Raw genomic sequence first — 27,688 nt, forward strand, 5'->3', positions numbered from 1 at the left:
GTAAAGAGCCTTTAAAGCGTACCGTGGTTCATCGCACCGGCTGGACAAGAACAGAACGCACACATGCGCACCCGAGCAAGCAAGCAAGCGAGAGAGAGAGGGCACGTAAAAGAGACACGTAAAGATGACTGAAGAGACGGAGCACAGGAAAAGAGGGCATCGTGACAGCACGGGAAAGTGGAGGCAGACAGAGACGCATAGCTGGGAAAGAAGAGAAGATGAGAAAGGAGACGCCTTAACGTTTAATCGCACGTTCGTCTGCTGATTCCGTACCCTCCAATTTCGTTCTTCACGAGACGAATGAAGCGAAACACAAAAGCGAGGAAGTGAGGAGCAACGCGTGCAGCCGACACACGCCTTCAGACCTCATCACTGCCGCTACACGCACAGAGACGCAACGACGCAAACTGGCAGATAGATCCAAAGCGGGGGCGTGCGCTGAGGCGCAGCATCGCCTGTCCTTTTTTTTTTCCGACAGCGCACCAATCAGCAGGCAAGAGCGAAGGGAGAGCGGGCAAAGGAGATCAACCACGCAGCGGTCGTGAATGGCAAGCCAGGGGGAGATGTGAGTGCGCAGTGGAGGGAGAGGCGAGGGAAAGGAGGATGAAGGTGTCGTCTCAGATTTGTTTTTCGTGATAAGCTCAAGAAGGTAGGCAGAGACCTTGCTGACCACACACAAAGCCTCCTCTCCGCCCTGCCACCATCACCACATGTTTATTTTGTCCTTCCTGTTTCCCAAGCAACTCGATCGGCATTTTTCATGCGCATTACCGCTATTCTTTGTCCTTGGGATAGAGGGTCTGCCTGTGTTCATGCATGCCTTCCTGCCGCTGACCTCCGATAATCTGCTCACATACCCTCTCTCCTTCGCTGCTGTGTTTCGCCGCTCATCCGTGCAGTTGCTGCTCCTCGTGTGACGCCATCTCCCGGGTCTGCTTTCTCTCTCTCCCTCTCCTCTAGATCTTATTCACGACTCCCATAGGATTAGGACTCGTCTTCGCTGCCTTCGACGTGCTTGATGTTTTTTGAATCGCATGCATCCCGATACAAAACAACAGATGAAGCCGCGAAAAGGAAACGTTGATAAAAAAGCTTGGTGCGTCTTAAGGCGGTTCGCAGTCTTACTCGCGTTCATCATGGTGTGTGCGTGCCTGTTGAGGGGTGCGTACTTCTTCGGCGCACCGGTCACTGGGTAGTTCTTGAGTCCAGCTGGTGTTGCACAAGCCTCGCACACCCTCATCCATTCGCTTGCCCTTTCAGTTTCGTGCAGCGGCTCACAAGCACACGCATGTGCGCTTCATCGCTAACAGAAAATATTCAAGCGCGCCATCACACCCGCTATCAGCCCATGTACTGCGTGCGCTCTCGCTCTCACCTCCGCCTAATTCCTCAGACATCCTCGCTAACGCGTGCGTGTCTCTGTTTGCATGTCCCTCTCTCTCTTTTATTCCCGTGCGCTACTCGTTTTCTGGAAGTGTTCTGGCTGTGCTGCAGAGGTGGCGCCCATGAAACAATCGAGGAAAATAACATAAATTGTCGTGCAAGCAGTCGACTCCGTTGGTGGAAGAACCACCAAGAACAACAACAAAGGGAGCACACATGCATACACATACATGTTCTCACACGCGAACGTGCGCGGGTGCTCGCATATATGTGTGTATGCGTGTGTGTGAGACATAGATGTGAGGGAGGGACAGGGGTAGCACGAAGCTTCCCGTGCACTTGGATTGCTGCTTTCATTGCGTGTTTCTGTATGTGTGTGTGCGTGCGTGTGTGTGTGTGTGTTTCCTCCATAAACTAGAGAAAAAAAAGAAACAGTTAAGGAAAAAAGGGGCAGGAGTCTGATGACGCCCACTGGGTCACTGAGGGGGAAGGGGGAAAGGAGCGAGGTATCAACGCCTCACTCGAATGCCCCACCAAGCACACAAGCGCGTACACACTTGTAAGCAGAGTGGAGGGGGGAATCGACACAGACACACACATGCTCACGCACGCACGGGGAGAGAAGCCAAAGAAACAAGCAAAACGGCACTCGTGTGTGGGGGAAGGGGAGGGGAGGGGAGGGGAAAAAGTGGTAAGCGCCGGGAAAAGAGAGTGGGGAGAGAAAGAGAGGGGAAAGAGAACCACTCATGTTGAATGTCGTCATGAAAACGGGAAAGCACACAAAAAAGGTAACGGAATAGCATGCAAGACACACAAAGGGCGAGGAAAAGCTGAAGAAAAAAGGCGGGGAGCATGGAGGGGCATTCAAAAAGTGGAAAACACCAATGCAGTGAGGGCGTTGCGAGACTTCCAGAAGAGCGAAGGCGACGGAGGAAACGCGTGAAAGAAACGAAGGAAAGTGGGCTTAGCGGAGAGAGAGGGAAGAAGAAAGCGTATAAGGGTGCCCCTGTGTAAGCATGTATGCATGTGCGTCGGTGCCCGTAGTCGTGTTTCACTTCGCCGCGCGTGCAGTGCAGACTCAACTACGCACTCCAATGTGCTGAAAGACCTCGGGCAGTCGATCACGTCGCACGAGAAGACAGTCATCGCCGATGTCGCAAAAAAGCATACAGCAAAACAAAACAGGCTTCATCAGGTAGAGCTCTAGCATCCGCCACCTCAACTGCCAAGGGCCGTAAGAAAGGGTATCCACGCATACGGGAAAAGAGAGAGACCAACGGGTGCGTATGCCCAGATACGCACAAATGCAAGCAAACACGAAGATGGTTAAAGTTATCAGTCAGGCAACATAAAATTTCCAACGTGTCATTCTACAGCCGGAAAGTCAGCAAATAGACGCATACACAATCACAGGTCTCGTGTCTCTGTGGCACTGCAGCTATGCCAGGGATCCGGCCCCGCTAGCACCGCGTGGCGTCGTTCCGTCCATTGCAACGTCACTGCCTCACAGCGCAGCCGAGGTCCCGGATCACGCTCAACATCACTGCAGCGCAGCAAAGGCAGAAAAGCGGTAGGCGGGTGCATATGTTTTCCGAATCGTCGCGCGGGGTTCGTAGTGCGCCGGCCCAAGCGTGACCATCACGACGGCGCATCTCTTCCGCACAGCGCCGCCCCAGACCCGTCCGCCGACACCGAGAGTGGGTACTACGCCCTGATTCCGCGGTGAGGTGTTTAGTATCATGAGGGCCAGCGCTACGGTCAAGATTGAAAACAAAGAAGTCAAGGTATGGATGAGAGTTGATAATCTGAGGAGCCCACGCACAAACGGTAGTAGTCAGAGGCGGGAGGCTAACGGCAGAAGAGTCCAAAATCGAAAAGCAAAGTCCAAAAAGAAAAGTGAGACTGATGTCAGCGAAGACGCACTGAAGAACGGGAAAAGGGGAAAAGCACATATACTCTCACATCTGCACACACTTGTGTACTTCAGCACAGCGAGACGTTTCGGCAATGGATAGTTTTGTTGTTGCTCGGCTTGCTTTCTTAGATGTATGTGCCTTGTATTCGATATGCATAAAAAGGGGAAAAAGAGATGTGCAACTGAATATGCCGCCTCACCTCATTCATTGCGCAAGTCGAAGTTGTCGTTCGATGATGCTTCCGTGTTTGGGGGGAGAGGGTGGGGGATTCAAGTCGCCTCTGCTTGCTCGCGAACACGCAGAAGACACCTCAACAATCGCCAGGGCAAGTCAGACGAAGGGCCCAGGACGGAAAAAGAGAGAAAATAAAATGCGTAAAAGGCCGAACAGACACACACAGGGAGAGAGAGGCGCAAACAACAAATAAAGTTTTTCTCACGCGGAGAGATGATTAGAGCGAAAACAAAAACGAAGGAGCACTGTAGTCACTCCATCTCGCTCTCTCTAATGGGCCTTGCCCTTCCTGCACACGTGTGCGTCTGTGTCGGTGACGTTGTTCACGGGTTCGGCCGACACATCCTCAGAGCCGCCTTCACGGATAAGGCCACGCCCAGAGAGGAGAAAAGGCAAGAGGGAGAAGGCGTTGTAGGGATTGGGAAGGTGCACACTGAGAGAGAAGTGGCGGAAAGGAGTGGGTGGGGGCCGGAGCAACCGCGGAGACTGCACAGCAGTGGCCTCCCATTCTCTCCCTCCTCAACTGTCCATTGGCCCTCCTTACCCTTCCCGATGAGCAGCAGAGAAACCGACACACAGGAAAAAAAAAGAATAAGCAGCGGTACACTTCAGAAGAAATGGAAAAGAAGGCACAGAGACGCACAACATAATAGAAAAAAATTTACGCTGGGGAAGAAAAAAAAAAACAGGAGGAGAGCACCATCGCTGATGCTTGTGTTGTGGTTGTCTTTTGTGTGGGCGGTCCCAACAGCCGCGGCACGTGGGCGCGTGTGTGCGCGTGCGTGTATAACTCACACCATCGCTACCCCGTATCGTCTCTTGAGGCGGTAACAAGGAGACTTTAGGAGAGGGAAAGGCGCACAAGTAGGTCCAGAAACAGACGGGCAGGTGTTGTAGCACAAAGCAGCACCGCGAATGAAGGATCTGCAGAACGAGGGTGGGAAAGAGGACAGGAAAGGTAAGGTGGGGCACTGCCCCCCTCCCCTCCCGCCCCCTCTCAATGCCGCTGCGCCAGTGCTGCAGGTTTCTTGAGTAGTGAATGCGATTTGTCGAGCAAGCGGGACATGGTGGAGCACAAATGCAGACAGAGACAACTGCGGTGCTCTCTAAGGAGGGGGTCTTTTCAGTGCAGACCTTACAGGCCCTTCCGTCAGGAGAGCCTTTTCGCGCCGTCGTCCTCTCATTGGCAAACAGACCAGAAAAGGAGGGGAGGGGTCGGACACGGGCGCAAGGGGATACGCCTCAAGGAAGAAAATGGACAAAACACACACATACAGAGGGATAGAGATGGAACAGAAGGGAACATGCGGAGAGGAGAAGAGAAACGGGAAACTCAAACACGTAAACGATAAAAAGAAGAACATCCAATACAGCGAACAAAGTAAAACGAGGGGAGAAGAGATCCGGGGCCGACTGAAAAACGGTCACGAACTGAGTAGACGAGGGAGTCGGACACACTTGCAAGAAAAACTGAGTAAGGAGAAAGGCGGGCGTGCAAAACTAAAATTTTAGGAGTGTCAGGGGGATGAGAGGGGAATAAGAACGTCCCATGCACAACGACTTCACAATACAATAGTGGAGAAGAAAGCCGAGCACAAAAAAAAAAACGAAAAACAGCAAGAAAAACCTCAGCAGCAAAGTGAGAGGATCAACCAGAAAAGAGATCTGCGTGCGCACAAAAACCATCGTGGAACAGAGAGGGGTGTGGGTGGGTGGGTGGGTGGGTGGGCAAATAAATGAGAGGAAGGGATATGGACAGAGAGACGATAAAAAGAAAAAGTAACGAGCGAGAGGAGGTGGGTGAGACATGAAAGACAACCTTAGGAGAACCTGTCGTCGGGCGCTCCTGTGCGTCTACTAGCACGCGCACAGACGTGTGTTCAAAAAAAAAAAAGCAACAACCATAGGAGTGATGGTGGAGCACCACCATACGAACCACACAACGTGAGAATGAAGGACCGAAAAGAAGAGACCAAACGAAACCATAGCAAAGACTCACAGACGCAAGAACGACACAAAAAAGCCACCAGGCTGTTTGCATACGTTTTTTTTTCTGTTGTTGTGTGTATGTGCGTGTGTGTGTGTGCGCGCGCGAGGATTGGGGAAAGGAGGAAGGGAAGTGAACGGGAGGGACAGAGGAGAGATCAGTAGAGTGTGCAGCACCTCTCCCCTCCTTTGAGTCGCTGCCTCCCTTCCCTTTTTTTTCCTCTTCGTTTGCCGCCAGTCACAACTTCCCCTCCCCCACACACACACTTCAAGTACACGTCCTCGGCCCCTCAGGTTTTGTTTTCCCTCCCCTCTCCCCTTTCGCGCTCCCCCCCCTCCTCTATCGCTCTCTGCCTCTCTCATCTTGGCACACCGCACTGTCGTGAACTATAGTGGACGCTTGGGTGACGCCTTGTCTTCGTTTGCGCTTGTGAGTGGGCGGGCGTTGGTGCGCATGCGAGAAAAGGGAGAGTGCTGCTGGGGAAGGAGAAAGGAGGAGAGGAAGAAAGGAGGAACGACGGGTATGAAGGGAAGGGCAGAGGAGCCTGGTGATGCACATGCGCCCAAAGGCAAATATATATATATATAAGCACTGTGAAGTACGCAGCACAAACTTCGTACCTCCGTAGAACATAAAAAAAGAGGAGAAACGGTATAGAGCTCAGCAAGTGCGTCCCATCGTCGATGTCGCAGCAATAAACCACTGGAGGACATATAAACAGTAAAAACAACAGCAGTACAAGACGGGAGCCCATCGGACAGAGAGAGGGAGAAGGGGAATAGTTGCGATGCGTGAGGCGACGACACACACCACGGCTGCAGTGTCGCGCGTGCTAAACACAAGAACAGCAATGAAAAGAAGCGAGGGAAAGGCAAAAGCGTTTCAAAGTAGCGTGGCGCATGCGTATATAAGTATGCGTGCGTTTGCCACGACGGCCATGACGATGTGGTCACTCCCGCAGCTCACGCATGGCCCGTCTTAGCCACAACAGGGAAGTCCTCCATTTCGTGCTGATGGTCGCCCAGCGCCATCGGCATGGGATCAAGAGGAGAGAACATAATGTTTTGATGAGGCGAGTAGGCCGACTTGTCTAGCGCGCTGTCACAGCTGCCGGTATCGTCAGTGGCTCCCGTCTGGGAGTCCACGCGAACTTCGCTCCTCACCGGCGTCTTGGAGCTGGTCAGGGTGCGCAGGCTGGTTATCGCTGCAGTCGTCGCCGAGATAGGGTCTCCGACTGACATGAGCGGCGGAGGTGATGACCGCGTGCTCCTCCGTTCCTTGCGCAGCGACGAGTCGCTTCCCTGCCGGTCGCGCTGCTCGTTACAGCCCTCCTCGTCTCCGCCGCCTGGTGACACCAAGCGATTTGTATTTTCCCGCCTCTTCTCTGAGTTCAACGGCAGAGGCAGGGCGGACAGCTCCACGTTTTCCGCGTATGCCTCGGCGGTGCTCGCCTCACTCCTCTCCAAAGATTGCCGTCTCGTGGATGACTGCGTCGGCGCTACTGTGGCGAGACTCGGCGCTGCAGGCGTCGACGAAAGCGAGCGGTCCTTCGAGTGTTTCCGAGGGCACGGTTCGGGCATCTTGCCGTAGGCAAAATCCACCAGAGGGGCGTTGTGCGACAGCACAACATTGCCCATGAGCGAGTCCCGCATGAGCTTATCTGCGGTGCGCACGTAGTGCCGCAGGCCAGATCCTGGAATAGGCGACGCCGTTGGGGGACAGCTAGCGCTGCTGTCATCGTAGCTCCCTTTCTGGCGAAGCACGAGCGCCGAGGCGGTAGGGGGCCCGCCACGCGAATGGCAAAGTGTCGGTGCCGCGCCGCTGCGGTGCGCATGGGGCCGGCGCGGGGGGGTGTAGAGAAAGGAGATGTAGTCACGTATGCCTTTGGGCAAGGGGAGATCGCTGATTTCGCGCTTCAAAAGCACACGCAGCGCCAAGGCCACAACACAAACCGCGATGAAGGCGACGAGGTGGGCGGCCATGCGGGCGGTCAGCCACAGCCCGTATGAGTACCGGCCCCGCAGTCCACTTTGTTGCACGTCGCCCACGTGCGAAGCTCCTGTGTAGAGGCTGCTGCTCATGGAGGTGTTCCCGCAATGGCCTCTAGTCGCGGCACCCTCACGCATCTCCTCCCAGAAGAGGGATTCGTCTTCAGAGTCGTCCATCTCGCCCTCACCGTCGCTCGCGATGAAGCTCTCGATAGAGGTCAAGGAGGTGAACTCAATGCCGTACTTAAGAATTTCCTCCTTGGCGGACGCGCTCGAGCTCCGGGTGGGCGGCTGTACGACAAATGCTTTTGATGCGCCCGGCGTCTCCGATTCGCCGCCTTGCACAACGTCGGGGTCTCTGCAATGAAGCGGCGAGGCGGGAGAGACGGCGAGGGGGAAGGCCTCCTTGTGCGAGCGCCGTGAGTCAGCAAGCGAGGACCGCTGCCGAGGCTGCTGTGTTGAAATGGTGCTGCTGTTGAGGCCGCTGCTAGCGCTGCTGCTAAGGTGACCATGATTAATGCTCTGGTAGAAGCCGTCGTCGACTTCGTCCCCGTCGGACGGCAAGGAGTCAACGGGTGGGCAGTCTTCGGAGGGCATCTCCGTGATCGCCCCCTCGGTCTCAAGCACGCTGGCCGCGGGCGACGCCAGCTCCTCTCCAGAGAAGGCACTCGCCGAGGTAGCCGGGCTCGCCGATGGTGAGTGTAGCTCCCATTCGGATATCCACGGGTGCTGCAGAAGCTGTTTCACAGACCAGCGCTGGGCCGCGTCTATGCACAACATGTGCTGCAAAATGTCCTCGATCAAAGCCGGGATGGGGCGTGGGATGCGATATGTGGTCGTCTCGATCACCTCGAGCAACGCGTCGGGGTCGCCGCGCGAGCAGCGGTACGGATACCCGCCGAAGAGCATCATGTAAAGCGTGATGCCAGCGGCCCAGACGTCGACCTTTCGACCATCGTAGGAAGGGTGCTCACGAAGGAGCTCAGGGGCACAGTACTTCAGCGTACCGCATGCGCGGTGCAGCTGAGCGCCAAGCATGGAATGGCACGCAAACCCAAAGTCAGAGAGCAACAATCGTGTCCGATGCTTGTTTAGCAGAATGTTCTCCGGCTTGACGTCGCGGTGGACAACGTTGCGGTCATGCAGCGCGGACAGCGCCAGCAGGAGCTGCTTAAAGTAGTACCGCACTCGATCGTACGGCATGAACGGGGTGGCCGACAACTGCAGCGAGTCCATCACAGAGCAGCCAGTGGACGACGACACCTGCAGCTGCCTCAACTCCTGGCGTCGCTCGCGAATCAGATCCAGCAGCGTTCCACCCTCGGCGAGTTCCATGACAAGGTAGTAATTGTGCTTGGATACCATCTTGTCCACGAGCCCAGTCACGTAAGGAGAGCTGCCAGCAATCTCGAGTGCGTTGACCTCGCGAATAAGGGCCCCAGTCATCTTGTTCCGAAGGGCCGCCTTCTTTTCCACAATCTTCACGGCGTAGGTCCGCCCCGATGAGAGCTCCGAGCACCGCCACACAGTGCTGAAGGCACCACTCGCAATCGGAGTATCCAGGCGGTATTGCACCACATCGCCGATCACTTTCCTTGTGGTCATTTTTTTTGACCTCTCTTTCTCGTCAGTGCCTTTCGTTTCAGTTTAGCCGTCCAGCGCAAAGACGGTGGATGAACGAGAGAAAAGGTGCCGAGGGGATCGCAGGAGGAGGAGATGCAGACAACGGCACCGAGGCGGAGAGACAGAGGGCGGTCCAAAGGCGCAACACGAACAAGCAAAAAAAATGAAGAGCAGCGCAGGCAACGATGTCAGCGCAACACAAAAAAAAAACACGAAAGAGGCAATGAAGTGCTTCAAGCACAGACACACAGACACACAATACACTGAGCTGAAGTGATACAGGAGTTAAAGAGCAGGACCCGAAAACACAGCAAACACCACAGAGAGAATTGACAGCAATGAAACGGAGAAAAGGCGGAAAAAAAAAATAAACAGACACGCGCACTACTGGAAACGGCAGAGCACTACGCTAAAAATGGAGGGGGAGTGAAATGGGAAGGAGGGGGCAAAGACAGGGCCAAAAAACATCGACGCACAAAACATACGCGCGGTTTCCTTTTTTACCTTTTTATTTTTTGATGGGTGAGGGCGAGAGCCTGTGTGCCTGCATGAAAGACTGAATATATATCTTGATATGCTTTCTGTCTCCTCGTCTTATTTCAATCCTTGTCCGTGCAACTCCCTTCCCGCTTCATCTACTGGTTTCTTCCACCGGCCGTTCTATTGCTCACTGTGCAAGTGTGCGGGTGTGCTACTTTGATCACCGCACCCTTGGCAAACACGCGCAGACACACGAATAGAAACGAGACTAAAAACCCAGAGCAAAAGCAAGCAGCATCACCCACGAGAAATGGGAGTGACAGGCAGAAAGAAAGAAGGCGGTATGAGGATGAGTGCACAAGACTCAGAGAGAAGCGGGGAGAAGGAGGTGTTTAAAGCGATACAAAAAAAAAGAAAATACCTGAGGAGACGTCGACCTAGTGCGGGTCTTTGGTACGCGTTGATGGACTGCGTGGCTGAAAGCAGCAAGGACACACTTTGAAAGTAAAGTCTGCGCTCTTGCCCAACGCAGTGCAGCACAGCAATACAGAACAGTACTGTGCTAGCCTTTTGTTGTCGTCTCTCCTCTGGACTTTACTAGTCGAAAAAAAAAAAAATGAGAAAGGCAGCGGAAACGCTTTTAGTATCACCAAGTGTCTCCACAACGGCGGCCCCTGCCCTCGATCGCGTATGTGTACGTCGAAAACTGCGTTCGGGCGCGTGTGAGCTTGACCTCGATACCCGTGCGATACGAACGTCCCCGTTTCGCAGGACACACACACACCGTCTAGCTGATGCTGGGCGGTGTACCTGTGCGGAGTCGCTCACCTTGAAAGACCAAAAGAGCAAAACAACGTGGGAAGCCGTCAGTATAGGAGCTCCTCAAACGCTGCCCAGATACACGCGCGCTCGAAAAAAAAAGCAAAATCAGCGAGGAGGCACGGCAAAATAGGTCGAAGAGAAAACAAACGAAACGGGCAAGCAAGTGGGACGAAATATATAGGGACAAAGGTATATGTTAGGCCCCCCTCGACAAGACAGACAAACAAAGTGCTTCCCTTTCGTAGGGGTCTGTGGTGGTGGTGGTCAGGTGGGGTCTATGCGCCACGAACACACCCCAGCGTGTTTGATTGCTTTCTTTTTCTTCCTCCGTTCTTGTGCAGTGAGTGTGTTTGCTATTGCACAAAAGCGTGTGGACCTACACTCCGCTACGATCCGACGGTGGATGTGATCAAGCGTTGAGAGAGAACAATAGAAAGGGAGGCGAGGTATGGATAAGGTCGAGAAAGAGACTCGTATGTGTGTGTGTGTGTGTGTGCTTGCCACCCCGTGTGGGCGCAGCATCAGTAGTGCACACGAGCAGCGCCGTTCCTTTACGGAGGGCGAAGAGAGAGAGAAAGAAGCATTCGGGTTTCGCCGCGCGCGCCGTGCTGCCTCACTCTTTGTCTCTCCCCCTCGCCCGCCAGTCTATCCCAGCGAGCTCACTCTTGATGATGGCACCGCCTCTCTTTCGCGTCATTGCTGAGAAGCACAGAAAGGTCATCCTTACCGTGAGTACAACAAGATTCACTTTCTTTTTGTTCGTTTTCGCTGCAGCAGCGTGAGGGTGAGTGCATGCGAGGAGCGAAATCCGAATCCTTGCTGACAACAGCAGATTTTCCCATCGCCATCACGTTGGGTTGTACAACTGTGTATGTATGTGTGTATGCATGTGCTTATGTGCCGAGGCCGCGCGTATGTTCTTTTCAGCAATATCCTTTTAAGTCGTTTCGTTGTTAGTTTCTTTATCATTATTATTACTTTGCCCGTATGCGGAGCCTGTGACTGTGGGGCTTGCACGCCTCGCACATGGATGCAAAGCCCGAAGGCACACGCAGACACACATACAGAGAGGTGTGTATGTGTGTCTGCGTGTGCCATACAATACAGAGCAGCAATGACGAGTCCTCTTACTTGTGCGGCGCATCTTTTTTTTTTCCGGTCTCACTGTAAGAGAGAAAGGAAACAGAATCCGCTCGCACGGATGATGCGCTTCTCGAAGGAACCGAAAGAGCCACAGGGAGATGGGAGCAGCACACACACACACACACCAGTTCCGGCGCCCTGCAGAAGAGTTTCAGACGAGCGCAAAACGAATATCGCAGCCGCGCGGAACACTCTCTTCACTGCTTGCTCGTCTCGCTTTTGTGCTGTTCTCTCAGTTGTCTCCTCCAGGTCGCTTGAGCAAGCCCTCTCTGAGCATTTTCAGAAAGCCCGCTGCTTCTTCGTTCATCTCCAGCAACTCCGGGTGCATCAGCTCCAGCGGAAGTCCACGCTTTGTCCGCGTATCCGCGCAGGCGACCAGGTCCGCGCTTTCGGATGCGATCACACAGTAGTGCTGGACACCGCGAGAGGGCTTGTTCGAGTCGTCGGGGCCCATGGCACCGGCGCAGCTCTGCTGGAGACGCGCCGCCATAGCACGGACGTACTGATTCCAGTGGCCAACGTCTCTGAACATGCGGAAAAAGTCGAGAGAACCAGTGGTCACGTCCTCTTCCTCGTCCTCTTCTGTCCCCTCCGACTCTTCGTCCTCTCCCAAAGGCGTGGCCTGGGTGTTACCGTCGCCTCTGCAAGCCGCGTCAGCAGCGGTAGCGCCATGAGAAGCACCTTCTGCGCCTGTGGCGTCCGCGTCGGCGAGTAGCGGAGTCCACAGATGCCACTGTGAGGCATCGTTGATCGCTGTCCACGGCGCCGAAGTTCGAGGAGCCACCTCAAACACACGCGCCTTCGCGCTCAGCACGTAAATCGGAAGCGAGGGGCTCTCAAAGAGCAAGTCCAACGCAAGAAGAAGCGCCAGGCTCGGATGAGAATGCTGCCGCCCCGAAACCTCATCGGCGGCGGACTCCTGGTGCATTCTTTTATCAAAGGCTCTCACAAGGCGGGAGATGAATCCCGGGTCCGCGACACAGGTACGCTCCAGCAGCGCAGCCTGCTCGATTCGCCGCTGCATGAAGCGAAAATTATCATCATGCTCTGCCTCCGTCCACGCCATCAGCGAAGGAAAGCACACGTCGGTCACACGCTGGCCAATTCCGGTAAAAGACAAGGATGCGGCAGTGTCGTCGACTGCCCAGGCGCGCTTCTGCGGGCTAAAGTGCAGCGGGTATGGAAGAATGGCCCGCATCTCACTCGCACCAGATCCGGCAAGAGACTTGGCAAGCGTGAACTCGAATGTCAAAGAGCCGCTGTGTGCGCCTCTCCGTGCCGAGGCCCTCACGTCTATCACCTGCGCGTGCACGTCGTGAAGGAACTTGCTCGAGTTGCGCATCAGCAAGAACACTTCGCGCGTGGTGTAGAGCGCAGGGGAGCGAGAGGGTACTACCCACGCTCCGTCATCCGCCACAACGTAGCGACCGCACAACACAACGCCGTCGGAGGCCCACTCCTCCTCAAAGACGCTGTTCACCCATTCCACCACGCTGCGGAAGCTCGGCACCGGCGCGGAATCCTCCGATGTGGCGCAGCAAGAGGCGCTTCCGCTCCGGGCCTTCCCTGTGTCGTGCACCGGTGGATGTCCCGATGCGCTTGTGGGTGCCTCATCGGTAGCGTTCCAAACCTCCTCGCCGACGTACGTCTCGTACTCCTCCGCCGGATGGGCGTAGGCCCTGAGGTGCGGATGCGGCGGCATACGCGTGTCATTGGAGTCCAAGTACTGGAAGAAGGCGATACCCTCCTCCGCAGCGCCGGTGTAGGTGCTCGCATCAGCGCTTCCATCTGCCGCCTGAGCCGCGACACGAAAGGTGCGGTGCGGGATGACGTGTCGCCTCCCCTCCGCAGAGAAGACGATCGAAAGCGGAATTCTCGAGTGCATGCGTGTTGTGTATGTGTGAGGGGAGGCAAGGAAGCTCCGATTGTGGAGGCGAAAATGTGTGTGGGTGTGAGAAGAAGCGGGTGTATGCGTGCAGTGGCGGTAGTGCTCACGCGCTCTCTCGACAAGCGAACAGAGAAGACAGCAAGGCAGAAAAAGGATGAAAGACGAGGGTGATCCTTCACACGCGAAAGGAACCGTTGCCAGAGGAGTCGCGAGCATGAGCGTCGTGACAACGGACGCTACTGCAGAAGTGCCTGCAGCAGCGTCGGCTGACGAGTCTGCTGAAGCTGCAGCGGCAGAGCTGCTATTCTGTAGAGATCCCTGGTGTCGCACGCGCGTCTTGTCTCGCCACCACCACCAACCCTGTGCTCGGACATCCTCTTCTGTCTTGGTCCACGGCAGAAAAGAGCACATAAAATGGAGTCGCCGCACAAAGCCACAAGCTCGAGTACGCAGAACGCGGGAATGCTCTCCCTCTCTGGCGTTACCTCATCTGATCTACGCTTCTTCTAAGTGTCTTGTCTAAAGGGTTCAGCGGGAATGAGGCGGGCACTGCAGGCAACGCCACGTGCACTTACGTAATGCCAAAAAAAAAAAGAGAACAACAGCATGAGGTGTGTGGGGGAAGGGAGTAGTGACACAACGATGAAAAGCCGCCTCCTTCGGCATAGCACCTGTAGACTTCTTGGGCTGGGGGTGGCCTGGCAGCGCCTGAAAGGCTGCTGATCTTCAATGACGTCCGCTTTACCGGTTTCATGCTTCCAAGCTGTCACTGCCGCTGCTGGGCCAAGTACTGCTCGTACATGCGTATCTTCTCCCCCATCTCCTTCACCACCTGATCATCCTCCGAGTACACGCCGGTCTCCAAGAGCTTCTCGCGATTCATTTTCAGCTGTTGCACAAATGTCTCCATGTCACGCCGTGCCGCTGCCGACTTCGCGGCGCTCGACGTGTCATCCAGCGGTGCATCCCTGGCGAGCACAAACTCCTCTGGCGTTGGTGAGATGTGTGGTGGATAAGCAGTGTCGGGTAGCGCCTCCTCGAGGCCGCGCTGCGCCGGGGCGAGTGGGGGAAGGGTACTGGCGCGCACAGACGGCAGTGAGGCAACGCCGTCCTCCTCGTCCGCGATCATGGATGTCGTCCAGGGCGGCAAGTCAATTAGAGGATAGGCGCTGTCGATAGAAGTGTCCCCCATGTCCACCACAACGCTTGTCTCAGCGCCTGAATCACCCACTTGCGGCCTCCGCTGCGCATGTGGTGGCGACTTCCTCTGCAAATTGCACGAAACAGCAGAGACAGAGGACGTCTCTAGTGTGGTGTCCTGACGGGAAGGGACACCTGTTGTAGGGTCGCCAGCGCTCTCCCCAGCGGTGATGGAAGTGGCGCACGTGCGTGCCTGCGGGGAAGCGTGGGAGTGGCAGCTGGTGTCGTGGACGGTCGAGTGAAGAGTCCCTGCAGGTCTCTCGACAATTGTGAAGGGATGGGGCCCTGGCCGTGAGGTTCGGTTGACCGCCGCTAGCCCAGCCGCCACCTCCTGTTTCAGCTCTGTCAACATTGCGTGAAAGTCATCTCGCTCTGCAACGCCGCTGGCTATGTTCCCCGCTGTTGTAGATGCGTCACCTTTGATAAAGCCACTTGGCAGAAAAGGTGCACTCAACGGCTGCTGCGGTTGCTGTAGCCGATGCGCATGTAGGGACTGTCTTCGCTTCGTTGGGCTCAGAGCCCCCTGTTCCTTGCGCAGACGCTCCCACTCGCGCGCCTGGCACTCCTCTCGAAGACGATGGTATTTGCGCATGACGATTGAGAGCTGCCGCTTGAGCTCGTGCAGCTGCTGCTCTAAGCTTGCCTGCGACTCTGCCAGGCGAGCCACATCCGCGCTTTTCTCTCGCAGCTGGCGCTGCGCCTCCGCCAGCTGTGTCTGCGAAAGACTCAGCGCGCACTCCTGCTCCCGAAGTCGCTGACCGTCTGTGTCGTTCTGCTCAGATAGGTAACGCGTCGCGCGTCGCCGGAGCAGATCGTACTCTTGCTGCGCCGAGCTTACTCGCTCCTGCAGCTGCAAAATGATGCGGTCCTTCTCTTGCAATCTTGCTTGAAGGCTGGATTGGGCAAGCTGGGCCTCCTCACGGGTGCGGCGCGCCTGCTCTTCAGCGCGGGCGACGTACGCCTCATGCTGCTCTGCCACTTTCACTCGTTTCACATTGAAAGCAGCCTCGCGAGCATCCAGTTGAGCGGTGCGCTTTTCCAATGTCTCACTGGCCACCTGTAGGCGGTGCCCCATCGTCTCTAGCTCTTGGCGAAGCCGCTCCAGCTCCGCCATCTTTTTCTTCTCCGACTCTCGTGCCTCCTTGTGCAGGCGGCGTTCCAGCCGCTCCTTCGCCTGGCGCAGCTGTGCCTGGTATCGGAGCTGCTGTTGCGCCTTCCACACTTCAAGGTCGAAGGCGGCAGCATACTCATCAGTAGCGCGGATAGCGCTGTCCATCTTGACTTGAGGCGACGACGATGCCATTGGCCTTGCTCAAAGGGTGCAAAGTCGCAATGAGCCAGTGCTGCACGGCACGCGACAGCGGAGCCTACTGGTCCGCGCTACGAAAAGGAAAAAAAAAGCGGTGGTGCCGAGATGAGTTTTGTATGGGATTCACTCTCGTGTTCTTTATTGATGGAAAAGCCTGCGACAATCGTCCTTGGCAGCACGAGAACGAGAGATGTCCGCGACGCTACGTCACCAATAACACGACGGCAATGCCGGCTGCTGGCCAGTCACCGAAGAAAGAGAAGAAGCACGGCGTCTCGATGATGTGCGTACGAAGAATGCGGAGGCGGCAGCAAACGATGTGCAGAGTGAGGAAAAAGAAGCGCGAGCAATGTTTGCCCGCAGCAACAAAAATCTGAGCGAGGCGATTCAGCAGAAGCTACAAATCTGTGGTCGTTCCTTTTTCCCCATCTCTTCTCCAGGCAAAGACAGAAGTGGAGGCAGCCGGAGAAGTCTGTCAAAGGCCACGACAAGAGCATAAGACCAGAGAGAGCAGGTTAGGCATCCCTTATCAGCACATACGCACACAAGAGCGCAGAGGCCCTGCTGAGGTCTGCTGTCGAGCAGCTGTGTCTCTTTGATCGTCCTCCACACCCCCCATCGCTTGTTCCACTAAAGCAACTTGCAGAGAAACAGCATGCCCTTCACCTGCTCACCCTCTAGCGCCCCACACAGGGGGGACACACCTGCTGCAAGCGAAACGAAAAGGCGTACGTCTGCGGAAGCGGGGAAAGGAGTGTATACGTGTGTGTGTGTGTTTGTGGCGCTCCCTATTTTTCGCGTACCCTTTGCAGCCACACACACACACACACACAGTGCACGGGGGAGAAAAAGGAGCGAAAAAGACCAACGACAAGGCGGGCTGGGGAAAAGCAAAGCGTCAGGCTGAATGCGCGCAGCGAGAAGAGAAGCAGCAGACAGGACCTCTTGCACGCACGTGCCACATTTGCACCGCTGACGCGCAGGCGCTTAGAAGTAGCCGACAGACCAGTTGTAGCTACCCATCGGGCCGCCGTACTTCACGTAAGGGTGCATGAGGACGTCGTGCAGCGGCGGGCGCCAGACGTCGTTGTGGTAAAAGAACTTGCGGAACTCCGACGTGAGACCAACGTAGCCCTTGTCGATGAGGTTCTCCTTCTCGTAGCGGTAGCGCTTGTAGCCTGTAATGAAGCAGCGCAGGTTCACCTCGGCGGTCTGGTATGGGAGATGTGCGGCTTGGCGTTCCGCAAACTCAATCATCATCTCCATGTTGTAGCGCTCACGCTCTGGGCGCACCCACGCGCCAAAGATGGAGATGCCAGCGACGATGGCAATCACGGTGCGGCCCGTGAACCAGCGCTTACCATACACTGGGTACACACGAACAGCCGGGTACCCGCCAGGAATCACGCGCTCCTGACGGTAGGCCTGACCGCTAAACCACGTGTAAAACGCCTTTGTGTCCGTCGGAACGGGGTCACGCACCAACCGGCGAACTGTACTGCTCAACATGATGACGTAACAGAGATGTATAGTAAGCCGCTAACCTGCGCCCACACGAGGTGCGCACAACAGAAGAGAAAAAAAACTTCCGTTCCTATGATGGATGATGACGAGGTGTGTGTTTGTGTGGTGAGGCTGTCTAGCTCGCCCCTGCTGCTACTGCAAGTGCTGCTGCTACTACTAGGGGAGTGAGGTCTTCTATACTAGGTTCTCCCCCTTGTTCGACAGCTTCTACGAGAAGGTGGTGGATGGGAGCAGTGACTGCAGCTCTGCCGATAAACGAGGTGCACGGCTACTGCAGGAATTATGAAAGCCGGAGGGGGAGGGGCTTTTGCCGGGTGTGTTAGCGTGTGTGAGTAGGGTACGGTAGAGGGGGAAAAGAGAGAGCGCGGAAGCAGTTCATTGACGACCAAAGCGTGCAAACCCGAAGGCGACGAATCAAAAAGAGGAGCGAGCCGGAAGTGCGGCAGCATTCACGCAGCAACGAGCGCGACCTGAACGAAGCATGAAACAAGGCAACAATTTCGGAAGCAGACAACAGGGGCATTCAGCTGCTCGGGTAGCAGTTGCTCCTCGCGTGCGCGGCGGAAGGCGTGCACAAGCCTAAAGAGAAGAGGTGCACACAAGTAGCACTCCATAGGCGCTTGCTACTGTTTTGTGTTCGTGCTTACGTGATGTGTGTGTGTGTGTGTGAGCGTGTGTAACCGAGGTGTTGAAGCAGACACGAAAAGGCACACTAGTGAATGGAAGAGGGAGAAAGGCGCCTCTTCCCACCCACCCCACACCACACCACCCCCCTCTCCGCCTCGATCGCGCGAGGACCGAAAGCGCTGCGGCGTCACACACCAGCAAAAGAGTACGACTGCGGCATGCATATGATGCTGTGCACCACAGTTTTACATACATCGACTAGTCTCTTCAGAGCACGAAACAACGAGGAGCTTGAGATGCAGACAGCAAGCCCTTGGCCTAGTCCTCCCTCCCCTGTCCTTTGGCTCTCCCACCGTCACACACAAAGAGCCACACACACACACACACACACACCGCCCCTCACTTCACTACTGAGTCTTTGCCCGCCTAAGGAAACAGCGAGTAGAGCAAAGGAAGAATAACGCGAAAGGTCAAAGACGTGCGTCCTTACTGCTGCTTGCAGTCCGGGCTGCTGTCATCGACGCGCTTCGAGGGCATTGATGCCCGCTCCTTCCGCGCTGCAGCCTCTGCGGTCAGCACAGACAGAGGCTTCTTGTACTGAATAATAAGTGTCTGATGCTGCACATCGTAGGAAAGGTGCGCGCTCTCCAATGGAATGCGGGCGCGCTCTAGGTCAGGGATGGCAAGCCTCTTGAAGTACTTCCTGTTTGACGTGCGCACTACGATCTTGCCGACGCTGTCCCCATCTTCGCGCTCAACCGCGACGGAGAACACGTCTTTCGGGTACGGGAGATTTCGGATTCGCACCACGTAGCTCTCCTTTGTGTCCTGTCGCACCACCACCGGACTTCCGCTCGACTCAGCAATCAAGGCCCGATCCAGGTTGCGCGATGGCGCCTCAGTGCCAACCTCTATAGACCACTCAGAAAAGCCGCCAAGGGCATTGCGGGTACGGCGCTTTCTCAGCAGCAGGGAATCTGTCACCACGTCGTACTCTTCAACGAGCTCGCTCCCATCGGTGAATTTGGACGTGATGTGCTTACGATCCCCGCGTATTACAGACGACTTGGGTTCTGCGAGCATTTGGTTGAGCTGGCCGTGCACAGAGTATTCTGAGAACAGATTAAGATGTTGAGTACGCTTTCTGTGGGTATGAGAGCCGGATGAAGCACTCGTGAGCTCCACACAATCCCATTGAAGCCCAGTTGCCGTGGGAGTGGGGCTGGAGGCTGAACAAAAAAGGAAGAGAGAACTGCAGCGTTCCCTCGCCCGATGGCGGCCTCTATGCTCTATACACGAGTGTTAAAGTGTTGTCCTTTGCTTTTTAGGTGTATGTATGTGCGCGTGCGTGTACGTACTTACTTAGGAGCAAGCTTCTACCCTTTGATACAGCGTGGCTGCGAGTTCCTCTCCTTTGCCTTTCTTGAGTGTCCTTCCCTCGAAAGTGGAGGGTATGGCTGTAGCCGGCGGCGGCAGCAGCAGCAGGCACCCAAGCAGGCGTTTTGTTGTTCGCGGCGAAACAAAAAGCGTGAGAGATGCAAAAAAAAAGGGCGTGAAGGTGGCATGAGAGAAAGATACAGTACCTCAGCGGTGGGTTGCCTAAGAGAATGCTCACTGCTCACGGACGACGAAGAGACAGCTGACATCGCGCGCTCTGACTCCTCCAGTGCAAGAAAGGAGGGAAGAGGAAGAGCGCACTCCTCTCATTCGCATCGGGCTGCTCGTTGAGTGAGCTTTCGCTTGTAGCGCCTTGACTTGCTGAGTGAATTTCCTTTTTTCACCTGCTGTGTATGTGCAAACCCTTTTGCTATTCTGTCGCAGAAGCTTCACCCACTGAGGGTGCCAGAATATCGCACAGTCGCTTAATACGATGGTCCGTCGGGTGCAGACGCCTCGCTATCTCGTGAAGAGTCTCGTAGGCCAGGTACGTCTTTTTGCGTGCCAGTCGCGTAAAGCGAGCCGTCTCATTGCCTGGGCAGCGTCTCCGCTTCGCGCCCACATCGTTCGGCTCTGGAGCCCTGGTGGCCGCTGCGGCGGAGATAGTGGTTGCCGAAGAGGTACAGTACAACGCCATCTCCTCCAGCACCGCTGTGTGCCCATTCAAAACGGCCCAGTGCGCCGGCGTCCGCTGCCACTTGTCTCTCGTATCTATTTTCAGACCGTATTGGCGAAGAAGACGAGCCGTCTCAGCGTTGCCGCTACGTGCCGCGAAGTGCAATAGTGACTGCTGACGGGCGTCACGGCAATGAACCACAGCCTGATCGTGCTCTAGCAGACGCCGAAGAATAGCGGCGGACCTGCTTGCCGCCAAATGAGCAGCAGTCACGCCATCCAGCGTCACGGCGGTAAGCCTGGCACCGTGCTGCAACAGCACCTCCACCACACGCAATGTCGCCAATTCCTGCTCCAGCGAGCAGCAACTCGCAACAGCCACATGCAGGGGAGTGGTACAGCGGTGTTCTCGACGGTTGTGTCCGTTGACGTCGGCGAGGCCATGGCGAAGAAGGCGGTCAGCAATCCCGGCGCACTGAACGGCAACTACTTCACGGAAAAGGGAATCAGCAGCTGCCTCTGCAGGGCTGAGAACTTGCGGAGGTTGCAAAAGGAGTGGCAACGCCGTCACTGTCTCGCCGTTCTCCGGCTTCGACTCACCATTAAGAGGAGCTTTTGCCCACGCCTCGCGCAAAGCCTGCACATAGTCGCCGAAGCGGGGGTGCTGGAGCAACACGCAGGGCTGGAAAGGAGGAGGCAGCCTACCATGCTCGTCGATCCCGGCATCGGAGCCGGCGTGGAGCCCGAGATACACGGCGCGGCTGAGCTTTAGAGCACCAAGCGAGTCACCCCCGGCGTGAAGGTAGTGAGTGTCACAGCGAACCGGCATACCCAGCATCCTTTGCCACACAGACTGCACTACTCTGTAGAGCTCATCCTCCTCTCTGCAGCAGCCATCATTTTTTTCATTGAGCTGAGCATCAAGCTCTTCTTGTTGCTCTTGGACAGCGTCGACGGCAAGCTGGGTGCGGCTCACCTTGCCCGTCGGCGTCTGCGGCAAGGAAGCTCCGTTGGTGAACAACAGCCAGCGACGCGGCACCATGAAAGAGGGCAGGTGCAGCGCAAGCAGTTCCTGCAACGCGGCAGCCACGCCCTCCCTGTGATCTCTCAAGAGTCCCCCATCGACAACGTCTGTCAGCACAACCGCCGCACCAATGGCTGGTGTGCCTGACGCGGATTGCACGCAAAAGCAGGCGCACTGCGAAAAAAGACCAGCTAGCGCCCGCTGAACGGTGCCCTCCACCTCCTCCAAAGCCACGCGTTGACCGTTCAACTTCATCTCCCAGTCCCGACGACCACGCAGCTCCAGATCCGGCGGACCTCCCTCACCTGTCGAAACAAGTCGCCCGATATCCCCTGTGCGAAAGAAGCGCTCGCCAGTGGCGGCGTCGCAGCCGAAGGGTGACGACGTGCTATCCTCCGCGTATCCACAGCACACTTGATCTCCGCAAAGGACAACTTCCCCGTAGTCGTCGCCTGCAGACTCACCAAGCTCCTGGAGCAAGCCTTCTTCCAATGCGAAAGCGTCGCTGTCGCCGAGAAGCACGTCGGATGCAGCATCCAGCCTTTGGACACGAACCCGTGTGCCCACCCCGGGACCGCACTTCACGTGCTCTGCCCTTGTGCCTGGAAAAACGCGCCACACCGACTGGTATATGGTGGCCTCAGTCACGCCGTAGATGTTGTACAGCTCTGCCCTGTCAGCCCAGGTGCTGATCAGCGCCTGAGACATGCGTTCACCGCCGAGAAACACCTTCATTGGAGCAGTCGAGGAAGGGAGCACCGACAGTAGATGACCAGCGGTGGTGAGAGAAGACCAAACCGCTGGAGTGCTCACCACGTGAGTCGGTTGCACGCAGGCCAGCAGCGGCGCAGCCTGGCCGTTGAGGAGGTCCTCCTGAGTGCATGTGTAGAAGATGCTGTGAGGCGTGCAGAGCCCCACGAGCATGTCACCGATAGACGGATCAAAGAACGGGGAGGAGAGGCAAAAGAAGCGACAGCATGCATCGCCCACGGCGAGGCCATCCTTATCGAGAATGAAGCGCTGCAGGTATGCTCGCAGATTGCCTCGCGAGGCTACTACACACTTTGGGTCCCCTGTTGAGCCGGAGGTGTATATGTAGTAGGCGACGCGGCTGTCGTCTACATGTACCACCGGCAGCCGCGTCGGTGTCGCGGTGCCCACCTCCGCCATCTGGAGTTTTCCGTTGCAAGCGCTGTTCTCTTCTGCCGAGAGCGCCTCGTGAAGCAACGACGAGATATCTTCCGAGCGCAGCTTGCAGCGCGGCCTCCGACGTTGCTCCAGCCGCTGCAGTCGCAAGGGTGGATCATCTGGGCGAAACAGGCAAAAAGTCCAGCCCATGCACAAGCAGACGCTTTCCACCAAGCATGTGTAGAAGGTCTCTTGACTGTAAACCCCAACATCACACTCATCCTCCGCACCACGCTCATCACCCGGCGTGCCGTGTGCCCCCCCCGCAAGTGGTAATGAACGCCGATCGTGCGAGGAGGTGATGATCCGCCGCTTCAGCAGCTCCACGAACGCACACCATGCTCGTTTGGTCACGCGCTCCGCAGTGATGGACGCCTCGCTGCCATCGACGGCACCGCTACTGCCTTCTAGTCGCGCCGCCTTCGAGTAGCCGCAGTGGCGGTGCCGGAGAAGTGCGAACATCACCTCGTCGTCACCGCGCTCTTCCAATGCTGCAGGTATGCAGGCGGATAGCGTGGCGCCATCGCCCACACACACCGGGACGTTCGAGCTCATTCATGCATCACTCGTGATGCCTAGATCAGCGCCAGCTCCTCCTACTCACCAAAAGGAATAAAAGAGCAAGCATATAAGCAAAGAAGGAGATAGTATGAATTGAAAAGAGTTCGCAGTACGCCATTCAGTCTTCCCACTCACGGGCCCCGGACTGAAAGCCGCATCTCTCGTGTGCTTACAGGAGTGGTCAAGGGGGGCACAGAGGTTGACCTGCAGAGTGGTAATCGCAGCACAGCGGCTTTGCAGGCTTGCACTAACGCTGTGCGCTGCCACACATCTGGCGGCGAAGAGATATTCCTCCCCTCTTGGAATGCGCTCGCGAAATGCAGCCTGGCCTGAAGCTGAGTAGCCTGGTTCTTCTGAGCTTGTTGACAGGCGAGACATACGAAAACAGGTCGATTACTGTGTACTATCTTAAGCGGACTGTGGGGGTGAATTAGGCGGGAAGAAACACCCAAACGGCATCACCTGCTGCTTCAAATGGCTCTTGGGGGAGGCAACAGCGGGGGAGAGCAAAGGAGGCAGACCACTTGCACCTGGTAGCCTTTGTCCTTCACCCAAAGCTAAAGCTGTTGTTTGCCACAACACGACATGGGCTCTACTCTGGTTGCGTAGCAGCTGCCATGCGATGCTGCTCTACCATACAATTGTCGAAGCTACTAATTGTGTCGTCACAGATTTCCGCAAGACGCTCCAGACCCTTGGCTACGGCCTCTACAGCGTAGTCGGAAGCCTGCACATGCAAGAGCATCTTCGGTTCCAGAGGATGGGGAATCGCGTAGCCGGCGCTCGTCACGGCGGCGTTCTGCATAAGAACGTGCCGCAGGGGGTTTCCTAGGGTGTGATCCTCGTGAGAGAAAGTTACCACAGCAGTGGACTCGTTATCAGTGATACGCTGCAGATCAATTTGAACCTTCTGCTCCTCCGAGGTGTCCACCTCATCGCCCTCGTTCATGCGTTGGATGTGCTCCTGGTGGAGGATGAAAGCATCGCGAGGGTGAAAAGACGCCATGATACCTCTCTCTGACTCGGTACGTTAAGGTGGGTGTTGAGAAACTTCAACGTCGCTCACGCGTCGCTTCGAGAGCCTCAGAGAAGGAGGCTGGAAAGGGTGCCCTGTAAGGAGGCTGGGGGATGCAAGAGAGATGAAAAGCGCCAAGCCTTCAAGCTTGCTATCCGAGCTTGAGGTTCGAGTCGTCGCCAAGTCAATTTCAGCAAAAGGGTGTGTTGTACAGAAGTGGAAAAGTGTCGCAGACAAAGATCGCCGAAGGTTCAGTGAAACGATATGGTGCCATCGGGGACGGTGGTGTGGATTGGCGAGTGCGGGTGCATGTGTGTATGTGAGAGAAAAAAAAGATTCCCCCGTGCCACTCATCCGTATCTCTCCTCTGCACCAGTAAGAGCGTCACTTCCACCACAAAAAGAAAAGCTAGAGATGTGGCGAGTTGCGATTCACGGCAATAAACGCCGTCCAACACGCGGAAGTTGTCTCTCAAACTATGCAGAAGATTTAGTTCTCCCTTGCACTTGAGGTAGTAAGAGAAGCAAAAAGAGTTGTTTATTCCTTTTTCTTTGGGGGGAACGGGAGGGGATTGTAATAGTAGCCGATCATAGCGAAGGCAGCAGCGCGACACCCGAGAAGAGAGGGGTCAAGTTGAGAGAAAAGGAAAGGGTTATTGCATCCATTAAACGCTGAATTCGGCAGTTATGTGAAACCTATATGTTCCTTCCGTTAGTGAGTAGTCAGCGAATTAGGAGCTGCGGCACCCGCTTCCATCTCCTTTTCTTTTGGTACGCGAACTGAGGTTGCGGCGAGTCGCTGCTCTCCGCTCACACTCAACGGCCCTTTAGTCGGTGTGTCGCGCCGAAGCAGGTGCGGCCTCATTGATCAGGACGGCCGTCACGCCCGATGCTGCGCGAAATAGTCGGTCCTCCATCGCGGTCAGTAAATCTTCTTTTGCCTTGTCGTGTGGCCACTCTGAGATGAGCGGAAATACAAGACCCTTCGCCCCCTTAATTGTCTCGGTCGCTCGCAACGCATCAAAGACGGCGTAGCACCCCTCTTCAGGATTGCCGTCAGGGCTCATGTCGTGGTAGAAGAGGCAGGTGTCTCTGAATCGCGATAAGTATCCGTTAAAATCAAGGACAACGGTCTCGCAAAGAGGCACAACGTCTTTGCCGCGGTGAACGTAGACAGGCACATCCGCAGATGCTGTCAACGCTGCCAAGCTACCGGGTGTGAGGAGGGACGACGGCACGTGTGGGGAGTAGTGAGTGAGAAGCTGGCCAGGGCTTACCATCGGCGCCTTCGCTGGGTCACACATGATGCGCGTGTCTCGAATTTCGACACGCGTCTGCGGGTACCTGTCTGCAATGGCGCGGTGAATCATGCTCACGGTAATGCACCCCCTGCGCAGCACCACCACCAAGTCGTTCGCTTCAACCTTGGCTACAGTCGACTCGATGCCGATCGCGCTTTGTCCGCCGTCAATGATCAGTAGCTCCGGGTCTCGAGCAGCCAAGTCGTCGTAAACGTGCTGCGCGGTCGTAGGGCTTACGTGCCCGAAGGTGTTCGCGCTTGGGGCAGCTACAGGAACATCAGCCATCTCTAGCAGTTTCAGCGTTATTGGATTGTTGGGGATGCGAGCCCCCACGTAGCCAGAACCACCTGTAACGCAATCCGGAAGGGTCGGGCTTGCTTTGCAGACGATCGTCAACGGTCCTGGCCACAGAGCCGCCCCGATTGTGCACGCCAGCTCCACCGCCCCCTCATCCCACTTCAGATCCCACAACTTACGTGCGCCGTCCAAGGTGTACACGTGACAAATGAGTGGGTCGGTAGGTGGCCGCCCCTTCACGGCGTAAATGCTCTTGACAGCACTTCCAATCAGCGCATTGCCGCCTAATCCGTATACAGTTTCGGTTGGGATGGCGACCAGCTTGCCTTGCACTAGGGCATCAGCAGCCCGCCGCAGGTCCTCCGGCGAGGTTCCAATAATCTGAGCCATGGGTTGTCTTTTGTCGATTAGAGAGAATGCCAGACAAGCCTTGAGCTTCGTGTGATCTGCGCGAGCTTGTGGCGGGATGGACAGCCGATGCGGCTGAAGTGCTTTGGACTACGCGCTTTTCAGCCACTAGCCCTCTCGCGGAATAACAAAGAGGTAGGAAGGAGAAAAAGCCGCGCGCGGGATGCGATGCAGCGAGGCACACGTGAGAGAAGAGAAAGAGGAGCTGGCGATGAAAATGAGCGGATCCGGCTCGTGAGAAGCAACTTGTGCAGGAGTCCGAACTCTCTCCAAGTAAAAAACGAGTCACCGCGACGCGGTGGAAACGAGTAAGTGAAGCCATGAGACGACAGAACGCTCGATGTCCTACTCGCACGTGCCCCTCCGCTAGACTGGAGAAAGCAGAAGCTCTCAAAAAGAAGGAACGGATTCGACGAACTGCGCTAAGAGTGCGCATCTTCCACTGTTTCGAAGATGGGGAGAGGTATCGGTGCTGCTCATGCGCGTATATTTCGTCTGTAGTTCACTTGCTTATTTTTTGTTCGAATGTTACGTCTTTAACAGGTTAAGCAGATCTGCTGCCTGTGAAGAAAAGGGGGAAAAAAGCTGCTCGACAACTCCAGAAAAACACAACATAACGCGCCTGCCTTGATTTCCATAGTAAGCAGTGTCGCCGATTCGCGGTGGAAGAGTGCACATATCCTTTTGCTTCTCATGCATCTCCTGCTACGTCCGAGAAGGACCCAGGTGCTGCTCCACCACCACCCTCATAGAGAAAGCCGCAAAAAATACTTCTGAGAAGATATGCTTGCCGCGCAGGGTGCATGGCTTGACTACAGCAACGTTTGCTCGTCCCATACAGACAGTTTTGTTCCTCTGTTCAAAAAAGCACACGCCGTCATGCTATCTACAAACTGCACACTCCACTCAAGATACATGGTGCCTGAGACACGAGAACCGGAAACTGAATTTTTTTGTCGTCTCCTCTCTGCCACACAAGAGCTACGCTCATCTCCGCCCGGCCGGTCACAGGCCCCGTCGCGCGGCGCGAGGCAGCCGTAGGCACACGAGGTGCAGCAATGCCCAGACCCGGTCATCGGTGCATGGCTTCTGCCTCGAACCTTACCCACCCCCGCCCCACAGGTCGCCCCACAGCCACGCACATTATGCTGGCCATCACCCGGGGCATCCCTCTCGGGGGGCCCAGGCTCACCCCGCCCCCAGTGGGCAGTGAGGGCCGGGGGTGGGACGCGTTCGAGTCACGCCGACACTCCGCCCATCCTGTGGATGGCGAAAACGTGTGCGCGGTCGCGGGTCGCTCCGGCGCCACGCCATCCAGCACCGGACACTGCGGGCATCGGCAGTGATACATCGCTCTGACGTCCCTACGTCACGCGCGCCTGACCCTGTCACCACCAGAGGTGGTTGTGCAGTGGCAGGAATAGGGGCTGCTTGGCTTCCCCACAGAGAGAGTGGGTACTGGACCCTGATACCACGCTGAGGTGTCCCCCGTTATCAGGGAGACAGAGAGAAGGAAAGAAGCGGAAGAAAAAAGGTCATATGAAAAACAGGGAGGAAGAAGAAACTCCTCAGGAGACCAACAATAAAACAATCGAAGAACCGCGGAGCTCTAAGGGACAAGGAATCGGATGGAGAACCTTGATAGCGGGAGATTCACAGGTCATGTATTGGACGGCCCTCCAAGTACTAAAGGGTAGCGGTTTGTGCCGAAGCACTGCG

The 27,688-nt window shown here is 56.0% G+C and overlaps 8 protein-coding genes across 8 annotated transcripts; all 8 read right to left on the bottom strand.

Moving 5' to 3' along the window:
• Nucleotides 1-6,482: 6,482 nt before the first annotated feature.
• Nucleotides 6,483-9,113, bottom strand: LDBPK_282140 (protein kinase, putative; the record flags this gene model as incomplete). The annotated part of the gene is made up of 1 exon (XM_003862265.1): nucleotides 6,483-9,113. The coding sequence occupies one exon, from the start codon at nucleotides 9,111-9,113 to the stop codon at nucleotides 6,483-6,485; it is 2,631 nt and encodes an 876-aa protein (XP_003862313.1).
• A 2,695-nt stretch (nucleotides 9,114-11,808) lies between these two features.
• Nucleotides 11,809-13,461, bottom strand: LDBPK_282150 (hypothetical protein, conserved; the record flags this gene model as incomplete). The annotated part of the gene is made up of 1 exon (XM_003862266.1): nucleotides 11,809-13,461. The coding sequence occupies one exon, from the start codon at nucleotides 13,459-13,461 to the stop codon at nucleotides 11,809-11,811; it is 1,653 nt and encodes a 550-aa protein (XP_003862314.1).
• A 769-nt stretch (nucleotides 13,462-14,230) lies between these two features.
• Nucleotides 14,231-15,967, bottom strand: LDBPK_282160 (hypothetical protein, conserved; the record flags this gene model as incomplete). The annotated part of the gene is made up of 1 exon (XM_003862267.1): nucleotides 14,231-15,967. The coding sequence occupies one exon, from the start codon at nucleotides 15,965-15,967 to the stop codon at nucleotides 14,231-14,233; it is 1,737 nt and encodes a 578-aa protein (XP_003862315.1).
• Nucleotides 15,968-16,960: 993 nt separating this feature from the next.
• LDBPK_282170 (NADH dehydrogenase subunit NB6M, putative) lies at nucleotides 16,961-17,482 on the bottom strand (the record flags this gene model as incomplete). Its single annotated transcript, XM_003862268.1, has 1 exon — nucleotides 16,961-17,482. One exon carries the CDS (start codon nucleotides 17,480-17,482, stop codon nucleotides 16,961-16,963), a length of 522 nt encoding a protein of 173 aa, XP_003862316.1.
• A 1,128-nt stretch (nucleotides 17,483-18,610) lies between these two features.
• LDBPK_282180 (hypothetical protein, conserved) lies at nucleotides 18,611-19,207 on the bottom strand (the record flags this gene model as incomplete). The annotated part of the gene is made up of 1 exon (XM_003862269.1): nucleotides 18,611-19,207. One exon carries the CDS (start codon nucleotides 19,205-19,207, stop codon nucleotides 18,611-18,613), a length of 597 nt encoding a protein of 198 aa, XP_003862317.1.
• A 724-nt stretch (nucleotides 19,208-19,931) lies between these two features.
• LDBPK_282190 (hypothetical protein, unknown function) lies at nucleotides 19,932-22,538 on the bottom strand (the record flags this gene model as incomplete). Its single annotated transcript, XM_003862270.1, has 1 exon — nucleotides 19,932-22,538. The coding sequence occupies one exon, from the start codon at nucleotides 22,536-22,538 to the stop codon at nucleotides 19,932-19,934; it is 2,607 nt and encodes an 868-aa protein (XP_003862318.1).
• A 1,003-nt stretch (nucleotides 22,539-23,541) lies between these two features.
• On the bottom strand, nucleotides 23,542-23,955 carry LDBPK_282200 (DNA-directed RNA polymerase-like protein; the record flags this gene model as incomplete). The annotated part of the gene is made up of 1 exon (XM_003862271.1): nucleotides 23,542-23,955. One exon carries the CDS (start codon nucleotides 23,953-23,955, stop codon nucleotides 23,542-23,544), a length of 414 nt encoding a protein of 137 aa, XP_003862319.1.
• Nucleotides 23,956-24,790: 835 nt separating this feature from the next.
• LDBPK_282210 (hypothetical protein, conserved) lies at nucleotides 24,791-25,951 on the bottom strand (the record flags this gene model as incomplete). The annotated part of the gene is made up of 1 exon (XM_003862272.1): nucleotides 24,791-25,951. The coding sequence occupies one exon, from the start codon at nucleotides 25,949-25,951 to the stop codon at nucleotides 24,791-24,793; it is 1,161 nt and encodes a 386-aa protein (XP_003862320.1).
• Between the last annotated feature and the right edge of the window lie 1,737 nt (nucleotides 25,952-27,688).

Source organism: Leishmania donovani, chromosome 28 (genome assembly GCF_000227135.1).
Source record: "Leishmania donovani BPK282A1 complete genome, chromosome 28".
NCBI lineage: Eukaryota > Euglenozoa > Kinetoplastea > Trypanosomatida > Trypanosomatidae > Leishmania > Leishmania donovani.